The sequence below is a fragment of the Streptopelia decaocto genome (genome assembly GCF_964273445.1).
Source record: "Streptopelia decaocto genome assembly, chromosome: 1".
Taxonomy (NCBI): Eukaryota; Metazoa; Chordata; class Aves; order Columbiformes; family Columbidae; genus Streptopelia; species Streptopelia decaocto.
This window is the reverse complement of record NC_138663.1, coordinates 35,569,856-35,586,855: the sequence shown is the minus strand read 5'-3', so window position 1 is coordinate 35,586,855 and position 17,000 is coordinate 35,569,856. Positions and strand designations below refer to the sequence as shown.

Genomic DNA, 17,000 nt, shown 5'->3' with positions numbered 1-17,000 from the left:
TTCTTTAGAGTATGTTTAGAACATAACAGGAAACCACCACAACGCTAAGCTGCATTAAAGATAGTGAAATTTGGGATAAGACACAGTAACAAGATAAAAATGCAGGGTATTACAAACACAAACAGATTTAAACTTTATTAATGCTGACAAAAGGTAAAACTTATCTAGTTCAAGTCTAAGTTCCAGTCCCATACACATTTCACACTTCAAAAATCATGCATTTAGAATACACTCACTTCTTGACCACTTCCAACTGTCTGTACTGTTCAGCGAAGTTGTAAGCCCTACCTAACAAAGCAATGAGCATCACAAAGTAATTCAGATCTCTGTGTACAGAAAACCTCATTTTGTAACACAGGAAAGTACCCAAGTAAAACTTTACTGTCCTCTGTAAAACCTTTTCTGAAATTAACATTTCACTGTTCTACTAATGCAGTAGACAATCTAATGATCACTGCAGCAAAACCTATGAAACCATAAATCTCAAACTGTTGGGAAATTAAATGAGAAACGACTTGAACTATCAAAAATGACCAGCTTGTGAAAACAGGTATATAATGTGACTATCCACATGTAATTTAAAATTTGGTATTATCACCTGTTTAAAACGAGCATTCCATTAAAAAAAACCCAACAAAATCCCATAACTATATTTTTTTAAATAGCAGACAAAAGCAAAGATTGAAACTTTAAAACCTGAATAGTCACTTCAAAACACCATGTTTGCCATCAGGAAATAGATAGAGGAAGTAAAGCAATGCCATAACAGCTTCGCAGTATGCTTTAAAATACTTAGTATGTTTGTTACTAGAAGCTTTCAATTATAATTTTTACCATCATAAAGGCCTCCTAAGCAATACTGCAACATAGGGATTGAAAACACATTAGTTTTAAACTTTACAGCAAGAACATGTGCTTCCTTTTCTACAATCAACAGTCAGCTGCAGATGTCTCTAGATATGACCTGGTTCAATGAAGTCAAGAATGTTTTTGGAGGCACAGAATAAACAGGGGATGCAGCTCTTTCACTCTGCCTCTACAAATCCCAATTCTTCTTACAACAGCCTCTTAATATTAGACTCATTTTTCTTTAATAAATGGAAAAAGGGATATCGACTTGATTAATCTGACATGCCATTGCCTTTTGCTTTATACACAAAGTTTTCAGTCTTATGAACGTACTCAAAGCCAACAGCATTCTCATATTTCTCGTCTGCTGTGGCCATCCCACTATTCCATAACAGCCACAACTGCGTGTCATTACGAATGCCATCACCCTCAGGCATCCATTCTACTGCCAAACCTGCCAGCCTTGGCTCCTACTCCATCCCATAGTCTCTACTTTCTTGACCTAAATTTGAATGAACTATGAAGCTTTAATAAGAAAAACTATAATTTTACACAGAAGGGAAATTATCATGTAGGCAAACTGCCCATCATTTTAATTAATGTTTAACAAATTACTGCTCCTGTAGAAGCACATTACTTTTCAAATATTTTGTGTTACATGTCTGATCATACACCAGTAACATAGTGATGAATAGAAAATTTTGATAATTGGACTTAACAGTGCAAGAAAGCACTGTTTCAGATTTTAAATGTTCACCGTTACCTATTTCAATACTTCATCAAATTTAATTTTCCACATCCAATTAATTTTGCCACCAACCAAATTTTGCTCAGCAATGTCTCTTTACAGTTCTCCCTAACTGAAAAGTTGTAACATTCCTGTTTCCTAACAAAAAGTGCAAAAACTTAAATAATTTCTCTTAAAATTCAGGAATTTGTACTTACAGACTCAGATAAGAGATTAATATTTCTAGCATAAAAAGTTGCAAGGTCACCTATAAATCATGCAAGTATGTGTGATAATAACTAAACAGCACAGACAAGTTCCTTCCCTGGAAAAAAAAATGCTGAATGTCAACTAAATTCACATGAAGTTTGAGACTCTCTGAGCAAAGTGTGTCCAGTAGTAAAATGGAGAAAAGCAAAATGAAGAATGAAGAAGCACAAAAAGTTTGAAAGCTACTTAAATTACTTTGTTTGGTACCTTCTCTTTTCCTGTATTCTTCCTTGAATTCACTGAGTAAATACTTTGTTAGACTAGTGTATTTTGGACATAGCTGTGAGGAACAATTAAAAAAAGAAGCTAAATGGGTGCAAACCACTATTCTAAGACTGAATTCTGCAAGTGTAAAGAAATAAGTTATTATCTGCAAAGCATAATTAAAATGGATTACTTTCAGACAAATAAGATCCTATATGCATTTTCTGCAAGATGCATCATACTGAAGATTAATAAAAAGACTGAAAAGAGAACATAATGAAATCTGTGTGTAACCAAGGGCAAAGCTTCATACTTTGGTGAATACTGGTTGTAATATGAAGCACTATATATCTAACTCTGCATACTAATTTTTAAATCGAGTGAACCAGGAAGATCAGTTTATTAGGATGAACAAATGGGCCACTGGCAGTTCTCAGGATTTCTTACAGACCACATCATACTCTTAATGATCAAACTTGAAAAAAAAATAGTATAGATTTGATAGAGCACTACATGTCTGAGCAGAGACTAGCAAACTACCTGCTGACCACAGGTGATAGCTTAGAAAGTACTGCCTTACTCACTATCCCAAAACTCAGTTCTTAACATCCTTTATAAACAAAGGTAATCAGGATAATTATGTAATTCTGGGTATGAATTTATTTTCTATTTAGATATAACTGCTTTTAAGTGACTCAGGATCTACCAACATTGTTTAGATTTCTTAATTTAAAGAAGTATGGAAGTCTTTCTGCTCAGACAGATATCCTTAAGAGCAAACTCTTAGACCACAAGGTTGAGGTGACATGCATTACATGCAAAAGAAAGATTTCATTAATTTATATAGCAAAATAAAATAAATAAATAAATAAACAGGTATAGATTTTGAAAAATGTTAACAGACACTGTAGTTGTGAATTCTTACAGTGAAATATGTGTATAGATGTGCACGCATATGCACATGTATATATATACATTTTATACTTATTAGGAATTTCAGTGACCATTCTGCTACTTTTACTTCAAAAGAAACCTAATACAGGTGAGAGAAGTTATTTTGGTTTTTATGGGATACAGTCACAGTAGCTGTAATCTTCCCCCTTTACAAGAACTTGTTCTTAATCAATAGATGTAATACTACTTTTACAGTAAGATTAGGGAAAATGGAAATTTGCATTCATATGCCATGCTCTTCCCTCATTTTTATGCAAGAAGGATACACTATGTTAAAGATTATGCTGAAAAAAAAAAAAAATTAATGCAATTACACCACACTCAGCTTAGGGGATCAAACTGCTAAAGCACTTAAAGTACACAGCTAAAATCCAGACTTTTTAGTATTCAGGGAAAAAGTAAAAATCAGAAATTTATAGCCTACAGCTTTTGATATTATGAACACATTCAGCGCAGCATTCTCACCAAGATCAACAAGACTACTCATCTACATAAAACAGAGAAGGCAAACTGTAAAAACACAATTTATCTTTCCATCAATGTTATAGTATGCATGGTACAATCAAACACCTTAAAACTAAGTATTACCTCTGAGGGACATTCAGTAATTTAAGAGGAAAAGACATAGCTCAAGTAAACAGAACTGTATCTGTGAAAACTTCATTTCTTAAGTAAGATTTGATCACTTTTTAGGGGAAGACTATTAAAAACTTGTAGCATGCACCTGAGACCAGATATGCCTCACTGAATCTGTGCTGTCCCAGATACAAAAATAGCATACCATGCTTTAGTAAAAGAGAGACATAATATTGTATGTTAAACTTAGTACATGTTTTGCTTTCATTTTTGTCATTATTACCTAATACAGGAAAGAGTTCCAAACCAGTCTAATGTTACAGTAGTTTTTTAATCATGGACTTGACTGAGAAAGCTACCCCAGGATACTTCAGCCAAGTTAAAAAATACATCCTATCATTTTTTTTTAAACTATGATGAAGAAATGTTTCCTACTTAACTCTGATGGAATCAAGATTTCACTCAAGCAGGAAACACAAATTTTGCTCTCTCAGATGTCATCTGTCAATCTAGCGAGCAGGATAACCAACCCATGTTCAGTGGTAAAATGCACCTGGAGGATTTGTAGCAGAGACTGAAGGAGAGAACCACCTCAAATTTCTAGATATGCTGTTTTGAGGGGCAAGCCTTAAAAAGTAAGAAAATTTCACAAGAAGGTGAACTGATTAACTCCAAGTCAGCAAATACTTGACATTTATAGGCATTTCAAACAAATCAATTACCTTGAATTGCTTGATGCATATGGTACAACCAAGTTTGATTATAATAAAGTCACTTAGAATCAAGAAGCTGATAAAAGAAATACATAAATATTTGAATAGCCTCAAATCTTTCCCTAAAAGTAAGCAAAAATATGCATGTATGATTTGCTGAAAATTATACTCAAATATGATACTTTAGGTATTAATAATATTGGAAATATTCACACAGTTTAATTACTTTAAGGTGTTTTCACTTTGTTGTATTAAGCATCCTTAAAGAGATCTAAATTTTCTTTGAGAAAGTAGAATAAGAAAACTATAGAAAATGCTCATGAACGTGTTTCCAGTTCACGTTTGGCCTTCTTTAGTTCTCAGTGTTTACTTCTGAGTAGATCTTCAGATCCCTTCGTAAGACATGGCTGCTCTCATCTGTAAAATGTTTCCTGCTTGTATATTACTCCTGTAATATACAAGGCACAATTTATACTCGAGTGCCCTGAAATGCCAGATATGGAATAAAACATGAAAAAATGGAATGAAGCTGCATCAGGGGAAATTCAGATTGGACATAAGGAAAAGGTTCTTCCCTGGGGCTGCAGCCACAGCAACAAGCCTGCCAGAGTTCAAGGAGTGTCCAGATGATGCTCTTAGTCATATGGTTTAGCTTTAGGTGGTCCTGCCAGGAGCGGGGAGTTGGATTCAAAGATCCTTGTAGGCCCCTCCCAACTTGAGATATTCCATGATTCCATGAAAACCTCATATCCCTCCAGAGCACAAGAGGAGCCTGTGTAACCAAGAAGTATGCTACCTCTGCAGACACGCAACATATCACAATTTGCAGAATATCTTTAGAACATTCCACAACACTGGAATTTGTTCTGATAATTAAGACATGGAAAACTCGTGCAATGATAAGTGGAGCACATAACATATTTTACCAGAGTGTATGTTCTCCCTTTGACAGACAATAGGTTTTGCTGTCATAAGGATTCAGTGTTATCACTGCAGAGGATGAAATAAAAGATGAAATTCTGAATCTTGTAAATATAAACAACAACATTCTCCTTCCAGGTGACAAAAGGCTTTATTTGAGGTCTGCGGGGCCTCACAGATTGCATTTGCTCATCTTTCAATCATAATTCAGGCTAATGTGAGTCCATTGATCACGCGAAGGGGTTAAAAAATAGTACCAGAATGTTCCTTGATATCTTCTGATACTACATGTCACTTCATTTCATTGAAAAAGAACGACAACTGTTGGTCATACCTAGCTCATTCCATACAGAAGCTATTTGCCAATATTATATTCTCATTTTGGCACAACTTTTCATTAAATAATTATTTTACTTGAACAATTTATTGGCAAGTATTGACAATTACAAAGCACAATGCATAACATTTCAACCTACTTCCCTCTGTTTTCCCATGCTCAGGTTGTTTTCAAAGCACAGATTACTTTTGACCTTAAACTATTTTTAGTTAGTATTATTTTATTGCAAAAGAATATACTCCTCAAAGCTATAAAAAAATGCACTATTTTACTTCATTCTCATGGTTAGAAGCAAACAAGCTTTGTTTAGAAATATTGTAAACAAAGATTAAAAACTTAAAGTCATAGCTATTTTAAACTTGCTTTAGCAGAAAACACTTAACAGACCAAATTTATATTTAAGATGAGTTTAGATCAGGTATTCCACCTTCATACAGCCCCTACAGTCAACACCACTGAGAAAAAAGTTTACTGCAGATGTTCTTATTCTTTGGGTCCCATTGAAGGGGGATTAAATCGTGATTTTTTTCTGGCATTTACATTTACTGCTCATCTCTGTGATTATGGGCCCTTAGTCTGGTTCCTGGTTGTGTTCTCATCAATTAGTGGATTTAGAGTTCCTCCAATATAATTTACAAATTATAGAGTACTTATTTTATTATCTTTCTCAATATAGGCATACCAGCAACAACTATTTTGGTTCTTTTATTCCTATACAAAATATTTAAACACAATGACCAGTTGATAGCCATGTCTTATGTCCGAATATATGTTCATATTAGGTCAGTCAATTAAATTTACCAATAAAAGACTGTATCCTTATGAATGATCAAGTGTAGAGCCTTTGGGAAGCCCAAAATGGGATTACTTATAGCCTTTGTACAGTAACTTACAAGAAAAAAAGAATGAAGCTATTACAACACATGTAAATGCACTTTCATTTCTTAAAGAAAAATTCAAGAAATAATAAAAATCAGTAATAAATGTATACTAGCTTTAAAATTTTGGAGCTGCATGACCACATATGGACATTGTTCACTCAACAAAAGAAAATAATAGTACTAACAGGAAAGCTGCTAATTGATTTTGATAATTCTCTCATAGTTTGTAACTTTTTCATGTAATTTAACTTCACCTGTGGCTTACTGCACATTTTGTTTTACTAAACCTTATTTACATAGTATAAACATTACAGATGTACAAAGGCATTCATTCTTTACCTTAACACCCAGGTTGAGAGAAAAATATTTGAACAGCATGACTACGATCTTGGTATTTCCCATTGCTGTCAAATGCATTCTGAAAGCATTCCTTGGTTATATATGGACAGAATTAAACAACATGTAACCTAGATTTATTTATATTGACTGAGAGGTCAGTCCTTTGACTTCTAAGTCAAAGCAGTTAACTTTAATACACAATAAAGGCACTTCACAGAGAGACACTCATTCCATCACTGTGTACTGCTGGGACATCGTATCTTCTGAACACAAGCTATTTCACTTTTAACAGCAAAACTGTGCAAATTGTCCAGAGAGACAGGTGAGGATTTTTTTTTACCCTGCTTGCTGCACATGAGTACAGATTAAACAATACTGAGGACAAACTGGAACAACTGTCTTGCTGAAAGCAAATTAGGACTCCTGTTTAAAGACACAGCATCCAATTTTAGTTATTGCACAACTGCAACTATAAAAATAAGAAACATAAGAATGGATTTGCACCATTCTACTTTGATTAGGCTAGCCAAAATTGCTTAACTAAGTACACTCATGATCAATAGATGCCTTCAAAATTAAATTCTTTCAGAATTACAAATTCTTGAAAGTTCCAAGATAATGATAATTATTCTACTCTACCACATAGAAACCAAACCATAATTTTATTTAAAATGTGGGTAAATACATAAGAAAAAAAAAAATCAGTTGTCAAACACAGAAAAAAATATATAATTTATCTCCCATTTTTAAGAAATCTTAATCTAAATATTTCATGCTCCTCTTCAGAAATAAAAGCTTTGTTCAGCTATATGCACAGAGATCATTTCAAATCAACTAAGGTAATCAATCCAGTTCTCCCCACAGCTCCCCATGCTCAGTTCCCACTATCTGAGGCAGCAGCCTAAGTAGCACTTCACACATACCAAGAGGCTGATCAAAAAGCCTGATTCGGCCAAAATTAATGGACTGCATTTTTATTTTAAAATTTCAGTGTGAACATTATAATAATAACCATATAAGTATTTTTTATACATTTATAAATTTTCCATTTAAGGAAAGACTTCACATTAAAAAATAATTAATCCTAAATCAATCTTTCACTTCCAATTTTCAGGCAAAAGCCTGACACAAACATGATTTTTCTTTTAACATGCTGTCATGCTGTCTAATCAATTAACAGAAGAAAGTGGCACCTACATATTTCCATTGTAAGTATACTCCCAGAAAAATTTAAAAAGTTGTTGGTGAAATGCTGCACCATTCCACATGCAGTGAGACAAATGATCTGGACAAAGAGATTGAGTGCACTCACAGTAAGTTTGCAAACAACACCAAATTGAGTGGGAGTGTTGATCTACTGGAGGGTAGGAAGGCCATACAGAGGGATCTGGACTGGCTGGATCGTTGGGCTGAGGCCAATTGTGTAAGATTTAATAAGGCCAAATGTGGGTCCTGCACTTGGGTCACAACAACCCCAGGTAGTGCTGCAGGCTAAGGGAAGAGTGGCTGGAAAGCTGCCTGGCAGAGAGGGATCTGGGGGTGTTGATCGACAGCCAGCTGAACGTGAGCCAGCAGTGTGCCCAGGTGGCCAAAAAGGCCAACAGCATCCTGGCTTGTATCAGGAATAGTGTGGCCAGCAGGACTACAGAAGTGACTGTCCCACTGTACTTGGTGCTGGTGAGGCCCCACCTTGTGTTCAGTTTTGGGCCCCTCGTCATAAGAAAGACATTGAGGTGCTGGACTGAATTCAGAGAAGGGCAACGAAGCTGGTGAAGGGTCTGGAGCACAAATCTGATGAGGAGCAGCTGAGGGAGATGGGGCTATTTAGCCCGGAGAAAAGGAGGCTGAGGGGAGACCTTATCGCTGTCTACAACTACCTGAAAGGAGGTTGTAGCATGGAGGTTGTTGGTCTCTTCTCCCAAAGTAGCAAGTGATACGACAAGAGAAATGGCCTCAAGTTGCACCAGGGGAGATTTAGATTGGGTATCAGGAAACATTTCTTCACCTAAAGGGTTGTCAGGCATTGGAACAGGCTGCCCAGGGAAGTAGTTGAGTCACCATCCCTGGAGGTGTTTAAAAGGCACATAGATGAGGTTCCTACAGACATGGTTTAGTGCCAGAGTTAGGTTATGGTTGGACTCGATGATCTTAAGCATCTCTTCCAACCAAAATGATTCTATGATTCTGTGATTCTAAATCTAATGTAAAGCTTCAACCACAAGGTTTTAAAGTAAAAAATCATCAACTTAAACCTCATTTGAAAGAAAAAGCAGCCAATTCTCAATTCTATCCTTTGAACACTGACATAGTGTTCCTTGTTTCTCAACATATGAAGCCATCAGAACAGTTTAGGACATTATCCCAAATGTTACTGAGGTGTAGGTCCATAATATCACATCATGCTGTAAGTGAAATCAAGTGAAATTTTCCATTAATGTTCAATCTAGATTCTGCTCATGTACTGCACAATGATGGATGATCAAATATGGAAAACACTAAGAAGACCACAGTATAAAATGCTATTAAAGCTATGCACTTCAGCATCAAGGCTATCATCAACGACAGGCACTGCAGGGTTTTCAAGTAGGGCTTCATATGCCTTTTCATCAAGATTCCTAAGTTTTCATTGCAACCAGAATTAAAATGCTAGTACATCATTGGTAGGAAAATTCTTTAAATACACTTCTGGAAAGGAAGCACTTTAAGGTTGAAGTTTTCATATCTACTGATCATCCATTGGGAAGGATTTTTACCCCACTTAAAATTTTATTTATTATCTTCAGTGATCAAGTTTTACAATTAAACAGCCAATAAAATTCTCACAGTGCAAAAAAGAGTATTTTCTTCACCTTCAAAGAAATGCCCTCTATAGATAACAAGTACTCCCTCTGGACTCACCAGAACTTCAGAAGTTATATGCATCAGAGACACATCTGAAAGAACACAAAATACTATACTTCTGTAGTTTTCATAATTTGCAAGTCTTAAAAATCAAGAACAGATTAAGAATCTATGTCATCACTCTGTAAAGTGATGTCTGGTACCAAAATTCATTTGCTATAAGGGCTAGAAAACAACATCTTCACTCTGGTCTAATCCTGAGCAGCTTCAGTTTACAGAGACTGTCTTAAATCTTTATCTGCTTGTCTAAAATCCTTACACTAGAAGACATCTAAGTGTTTCAGCACAGGACTCAACATTCTATCAAAACACACAAAGGCTCTTGAAGCTCTTCTCTGAAAGGCAAGGCTTCTGCCTTCCCTATTAAATGTCAAGATTTTTTAACCTGTTCCAAATAAGCACCTTCTGTGATATGTGGACAGTATGAATGCTTCCACTAATACATTATTGTATACAGTACATCTTTGTGCTGCTACTCAGTATTCTCTATTCAAACATCTAAAGATTGCATTTGTTCCCTTAGCCACCAAATACACTCCTTGTGATAGCCATTTGTCCACTGTAACTGCCTAATCCTTTCCCAAGTTACTGCTTTTAAAAATACAAATAACATCTATGTTCTTATCTGCTCACAAATTGCTATGGCAAGAAATAGATGAAAGAAGCACAGTGGGGAAAGTCTAAAAGAAAGGGAGAGAAAAAGTGGTGAAGCTGATGGCTAAAGCCATCATAATGGCTGTTAGCCATTATAAGCCACTATAAGTGAACCATTTATTGGCAGGTGATACTCAAAGGCGAGAAACGTGGTCTCATATCCTAGACCATGGAGAGCCAACATGTGTAAGCAGTAACAAAGTAAACAGTATGAAATAATTTCTAATGTCACACTTAACTAACTGAGACAACATCTCTGACTAAGACAGTCACAGAAGAACAGGAACTACAGGGAAAGCAGGGCTGGAAGTTGTCTTAAAGACAAGAAACTATACCTCAATATGGGAAGGAAATTACAGAGATATTCACACAAGAAATCACACACAAGAACTGACTGTCTTCCCCACGTCTTCAAGAATACTGTTCCAAGATCAATAACTTTCAGTACTAAAAACTGTACCTCAGTGACACTGTAAAAAACAAAAAAAGTTGGCAAGGTTCTCAAGAATATCACTGCAGCTCCAAAGGCATCAAATAACATTGCCAAGACCACTTGATCATGCAAATTATACAGTGGCTAAAAAATTGATGAACAGTAACAGCTCTTCAATTTCTGAGCAGATACAGGAAGACACTGATTGAGTTCAAATTTGTCTGCGGCTGTAACAACCAATATTATATGTGTTTCTAAATGAGAGGTTAAAATCTGCACAAACAATAAAAATTCTCCTCATTTGTCAAGCATCAGTAGAATTTCAAAAGGCTGAGTAGTAATCATATCAGATCCTAAAACTGTGAGATATACAACGAAATACAGCACTTATTTTCTTCCAAAACAGAATACCAGGTCTTTCAACCACAGAACCTGATGGTCCTTTGTACAACATTGCAAGAAGAAAGACGTATATAATGCAAGTTCCGTGGAATGACAGTGTGTTTTTTCTCCTGAATACACTAACAGCAGTCAACATTATTTAAAACAACTCATAAAGAGGTTCTTACTTGGAAAAGTTTAAATTTTGTGTTAATTTAATGTATGTTTAGGAAAATAAGATAAATGGAGAGAAGGAAGAATCCTCAGCCTCTCCTAGTTTACTAATTTATGAACAGACCATTGGGACAAACTAGCCCAAAATCTTGTCCCTGAGGACAGAACAGTCAAAAAATACTAAACTTGTCTGTCCACTGAAACAATACATATTAACCCATACTATGTCCAAGCTACTCTTAAAAACATCCAATGAAACCAACCCTACAACTTACTAAATGGCCTGCTCAAATGTTTCCTGATTCTGTCAATTCTTTCACAATACCTAACTCTAAAAACATTGCATTTCAAATCAGTTTCATTTCTTTCTCTCTGCATTGCTCATGAAGAACTAATGAAGAAATTCAATGCCCTCTTTATAGATACTGCAAGACTTGCCTCTCTTTGTCCTATTCTTTATTTCCTTTTTTCTTAAGAGGAAAGCCCCAAAGCTTTATACTCTCTTTATATAGCTTATTGTTCTCTACATTCTAAATTCTGAAGACCACGGGCAAGATTTTCAGTATAAGCCAGTAATTTCAAAAGGACCGTACTTTAACGCTCAAACAGAACAGGCTGATTTGGCATTGCTCATATTTTTTAAACAATATTTACTATTGAGCAAATGAAAATTGCAATTTTGAATCATGACTTAGAGCACACACTTTATCTGTTCTATTTCCTTACTGATGCCCCAAAAGATAAAAAAGCTACTGACAAAACACCTCTCAAAAAGACATTTGGACTAAACATATCCCTTAATTTGTGAAGTAAAATACATAAAGCTCTAAGTATTAATCCTTTGAACAAACATGTGTATGCACTTATGTAGCTAGATTTAATAGTTCCTGAATCAAAGTTAATAGGACTTTGCCATAGCTTATTCAGTCTTAAAACACTTGATGAAGATCTGTGTCATAATCACAGCTAAATATAATTTTCAGAGAACATTTAGAAGCTTTTTCTACTTAACTGATTTTTTCATGTTACAACACTTAATATACTAAAAAAAATTACAGCACAGTAAACTTGCTGTTTTAGTCATCATGTAAACTTGTCATACAGTTACTTTCACTTTGAACAATATTAACTGCTAGTGACATTTTTTAGTACTTGGGAAGTACCTAACAGAACCATAACAAAAATTCTCAAAAGATTACAAGGTTGAGCACCCTTTTTTACTACTGCTGGTCATTATCAACACTACCATGAGAATTGATTTTCTTTTTCTAGTTGCTTATACTTTTTCAGTTTAAGAGCAGTCTGTTCGTATGCCAAAACTGAATATATACTCAGCAGTATTTGAATAATGCATCAGAATGCATGCTTCTGACACATGCTGCAGTATCAACACTGTTAAATATAGTCTTTTATAGAACTGGAACAGTGAGTGATGACAGCTGAAATGAGGTGGGCAAGTTCTACTTTTGTGTATTCATACTCAGTTTTCAGTAAGTCAATGCTTCAGCCTTTGTCTCTGGGCGACAGTTTCACACAGGAAGAGATGAAGAGGTTGAGTGGTGGAAGAAGTGTCAGTTCCTTTTTTCTTCCCCCTCTTAAAAAAAACCCTCCCATTTCCTGGCCTCAGAGCCCTGCTGCTACAAAAGCTCGATTACCAAATACATGCTAGAAAGAGGTATTTATTTAACCTAATTCTTTTCAACCATGGATCATTCAGTTGGCGATCTGTATGGCACACTAAGAAATATTTTCGATTGACCCATAAAACGTATATTTTTAAACGTTTATTGTGGAACACGCATCATCAGGTGCTGTTTGCACCTTGGGGGGCTGTTTCTTAGGCAGTTTTAACACGTTCGCAGTCGAAATAAAATTTAAATTTCAGTCTTATTACTGCCACGGAAGGCCTTCAGGGCATCCCCACCCAGGGTACAGATATAATTTCTGACAACTTGAAAGTGACGCCGGGGCCGTTTCGTCCTTTCAGCCTGGATAATGGAAGAAATGCCCGGGAGCAGAGCGGACACCCCGTCCGCCGCCTCAATCCCCGCTTCAGCGCTTCTCCCCGCGCCGTCCAACAAGCCCCCCGCGGCCTCCGGGCCCCTCGTTGGCAGCGCCCGCCATCCGGCTCCGCGCCCCGCCAGTCACGCCGCTCCCTTCCCTCCCGTCCCCTCCCCCGCCGCCCGGCAGGGAGCTGACCTCGGTGCCTGCCCCCGCCGGGCGCCTCCGCGGCGCGGCGCGGCCCTGCCCTGCCGGCCGCCAGCAGCCCAAGCCAAGGCGGGAGCCGCCGCAACGAGGCGGCCGGTCCCCTCCTGACGGGACTGAGGGACCCGGGCGGCGGGAAGCGGAGAAAACGGTGCTGCCACCTCCTCCCTCTGCAGCCCGCCCGCCCCCCTCCCCTCTCCCGGCAGCCCCCTGCGCACGCGGGCGGCCGAGCCGCCCTCAGGAGCTGGGAGGGCTGAGGGAAAGGAGGTCGGTCCCTCCGCCAGCCAAGCGACGCCGGGGACGGAGGGAGCCGTCCGCGCAGATCGGCCCGGGCCCCCCGCCCTTCCCTCACCAGGTGTCGCCCTTGCGGAGGGCGGTTTTCAGCAGCGCCGCGACGTCCGTGCGCTGAGTCTCCAGATCCGCCGCGCCTCCCTCCGCCATCTTCTCCCCCCGGCAGCAGCGGCGGCGGCAGCAGGGGCAGGAGCGGGCCACGCTGCATGCTGGGAGTGACGCCACCGGGAGACGCCCTCGCCCCCCCTCCCTTCCCAGAATCCGCAGGGGGGCGGGGAGGACGGGACGGAGGGGAACCTGGCGAGGCGCCGCAGTGCGGCGCCCCCTCGCGGCCAGGAGGTCTAACGTCACCCCCACTCATGGAGAAGCAGAGCGCATGCGCACAGAGCCGGCTGGGGTGTGGCGGAGTCGCTTACTCCACCCGGTGGGGCCTCCAGGGGTGGGTGCAGTTCCGAGTGGGGGTGGTGGCGGCGCAGCGTGTGGCTCGGCCCCGGTCGTGGGGCAGTGCGGTGCTGTGGAGGCGCCTTGCGGGGGACCGCGGTGCCGTCAGCGGTTCATGCGCGCTGGGCTGCCGCGCCGCCGGGGCGACGGCCTCCTGCGCGGCCGGGCGCTGCGGAGTCAGCCGAAGTGGCGGGGCCGGCCCGCCCGAGCCCTGCGCTGCGGTGCCGGCGGTGCGCCGTGTACCGGCCTGCAACCCGCGCCGGGCGGGTGCGGCTGCCGGGCCCGGCGGCCGCCAGTCAGGGCCCGCGGCATCCCCGGCCTGGGCCGTGTCGTGTGAGGCCGTGGTTCGAAGTGTGTCAGAGGAGATTGTATTTATAGAATAGGGAACCGTCTGCTTCAGTGTCAGCGCTGTAATTTAAGCGTGCGCTTAATTAGAAGCTGTATGCCTTGCTAACAGATGAGTGGTTCAGATTCCCATAATTCATATAATGATACAGTGTGCATTATTGTGTAAATGCTGTTGGGAATTTAAATAGGCTGCGTGACTCACATTAGCTTTCCCAGACCTTTGCAGAAACCAACGGATAATTTGTTGCGTTTGTTTTAATCACTCTTATCTGAACTTTGTACAGACAGTGCAACCTGTCATTTGGCATTTCACCAGAAAAATGAGTCCATGTGTTAGATGACATTAACAGCATTCTCTCTGTCTTCACACTTGTATATAGGTTTCATGAAATAAAAACTGTATAGCAATTTTTGGCTGGAGGGTGGGAAATGCTGATTACAAATATCTGAAAAGAAGGCTTGTTCTTGTAGATCTAGCTGGTGTATCTCTAATGCATGCAACTGTACATCTAGTCCCTCTTTCTCCATCCAAGTCGTTATAGCATGCTGAATTGTATGACTAACACTAGAAATGTATCATAGGCTGCCAGTCATATATTAAATGCTATTAGGAATAATTAGCTATTAGCTAATTAGCACTTACAGGCTAATAGTGTGGTGCTTTTGTAAATGGTGCTAAAGATTGCTCTTTAGATATGCACACAGCAAAAAAGAGAATGGAAGTAAGGCTCTTGGTAGTTCCAAGCTAAGTAAATATTTTGCTGGGGTTATCAGTAAAGATGATGATGTTGAAATAAAGGCAAAATTGGCATTTGTGGCTGGAAAGTCCTACTGAATGTGTAAGTAAAACTCCCAAGAGCTCAGAGGGACTGCTGGTGATATTCATAGCTTTTCTAAGAGCTGGAATATGAAATTCCAGGAGGAGGCACGAGCAAGGTCAAGATTAATGTTATAGGAGAGTTATATTGACAGCTGTGATCTAATGGCTACATTTAATGAGAAGAGAGAAAACTGAACTGGACAACAAGAAGAGTGTTTCCAGCCATTTGAAGAATAAATGTCTATATTAGAAACTCAGTGTCTGGAAAGAAGAACTGTAAAACCTTCCCACCTCCCGCACACCAGGTCTTGACACATAAGGACAGTGTTGTAAACCTTGAAAGTTATCTGTGTGCCAAACTTAAATTTTTACAAGATAGATATTTTCATGGAAATTTGAGAGACAATCTTTCTTGATATACCATACAGGTAAACAGCTTCATTGTTCTGCAGTCTGTAGTAGCAAGATCAACTGTTTGCTTTGCCAAAAAGTTCACCTGGAGCTACCTGTGCTTCTCCTTTTTGAGTTGCATAACTGCTCTCCTATTCCTGAATTCAGTCTAATCATGGTACAGAAAGGGAAACTAGACAGATATTATGTGCTACAAATACTAGACAGAAAAGCATATAACATGCCATCTGAAGCAGAGCTTTATTTAAGAATTGCGAAGGAGAGACAAGAGTAACTTAAGTGTGTTTCTGTGATTGTCAGTGCTTCACAAGAAGCCATTGTGTCCTTCATATTAGAGCAGCATCCTAAGCTTGAGAAAAACTTTTCCTTACACAAAATTATTTAAAAATGCCCGTTGGTGTTAAATCTGTATTTTTAGAAAAACCTTCTGAGCTAGCAAGGAATTGTTTCCAAGTACTGCTGACCTAGACAGTGCCTGAGGATTTTCAGATTTTAAACTACCTGGTAAAAAGAAACAGCACTGGCCTACGTTCTCTGATGAAAAACAAGCATTTGTAATATGGATTTATATCTTGCTGCTTTTGATATAACTGAATGCAAGATATTGTAAAGCTAGCTGAGGTAGTAGGCTTTCCAGTAATCTTTGGGCTTCCATTCTTACCTCATTGCTATCGGATGAATTTTTATAAACATGTTTTTTGTGGTTTTAAACATTGATCCTAAAAAAGGATGCAATTAATACAGCATATAGCAGCTCAGACATTCAGCAAATGGGCTGCAGATAACAAGCTGTGTACACTGATTATTTTATTGATTCCCAATACAACACGAAGTTTAAGCTCTCAGTTCTTGTTTTCAAGTCAATTAGTGGACTTGGCTAAAGAAACTTAAAATACGACTTGATTTTGGGGGATATGAGAAGCTCTTCTCACTGGTGGAAACCTGTGTACACAATAAATTTTATAGAAATTACAGACAACCGTAAGTGTCACAGGTACTACAGAAAAAATCACCACTTTTTATTTTCTAAACATTCTATGCCACATTTATAAATTTATGGAGGGGGAAAATAGGGCTTCAGACTCCCTTCCACAGTGGCCTGGCAAGTGCTTGTGTACGTGGTGGGCTTACAGCTGCTGGTGACTCTGAATTTCCTTTTCAGTTTGGAGC

General features: G+C 38.9%; 1 protein-coding gene across 2 annotated transcripts in view; it reads right to left on the bottom strand.

Annotated features, from left to right (window-relative positions):
• Nucleotides 1–14,025, bottom strand: part of USP15 (ubiquitin specific peptidase 15) — a 65,944-nt gene extending 51,919 nt beyond the window's left edge. For both annotated transcript variants that reach the window (XM_082042934.1, XM_082042938.1), the window contains exon 1: nucleotides 13,872–14,025. In XM_082042934.1, the coding sequence (XP_081899060.1) occupies nucleotides 13,872–13,960 (89 nt within the window). In that variant the 5' untranslated portion in view covers nucleotides 13,961–14,025. The remainder of the gene's footprint in view (nucleotides 1–13,871) is intronic.
• Nucleotides 14,026–17,000: the final 2,975 nt, after the last annotated feature.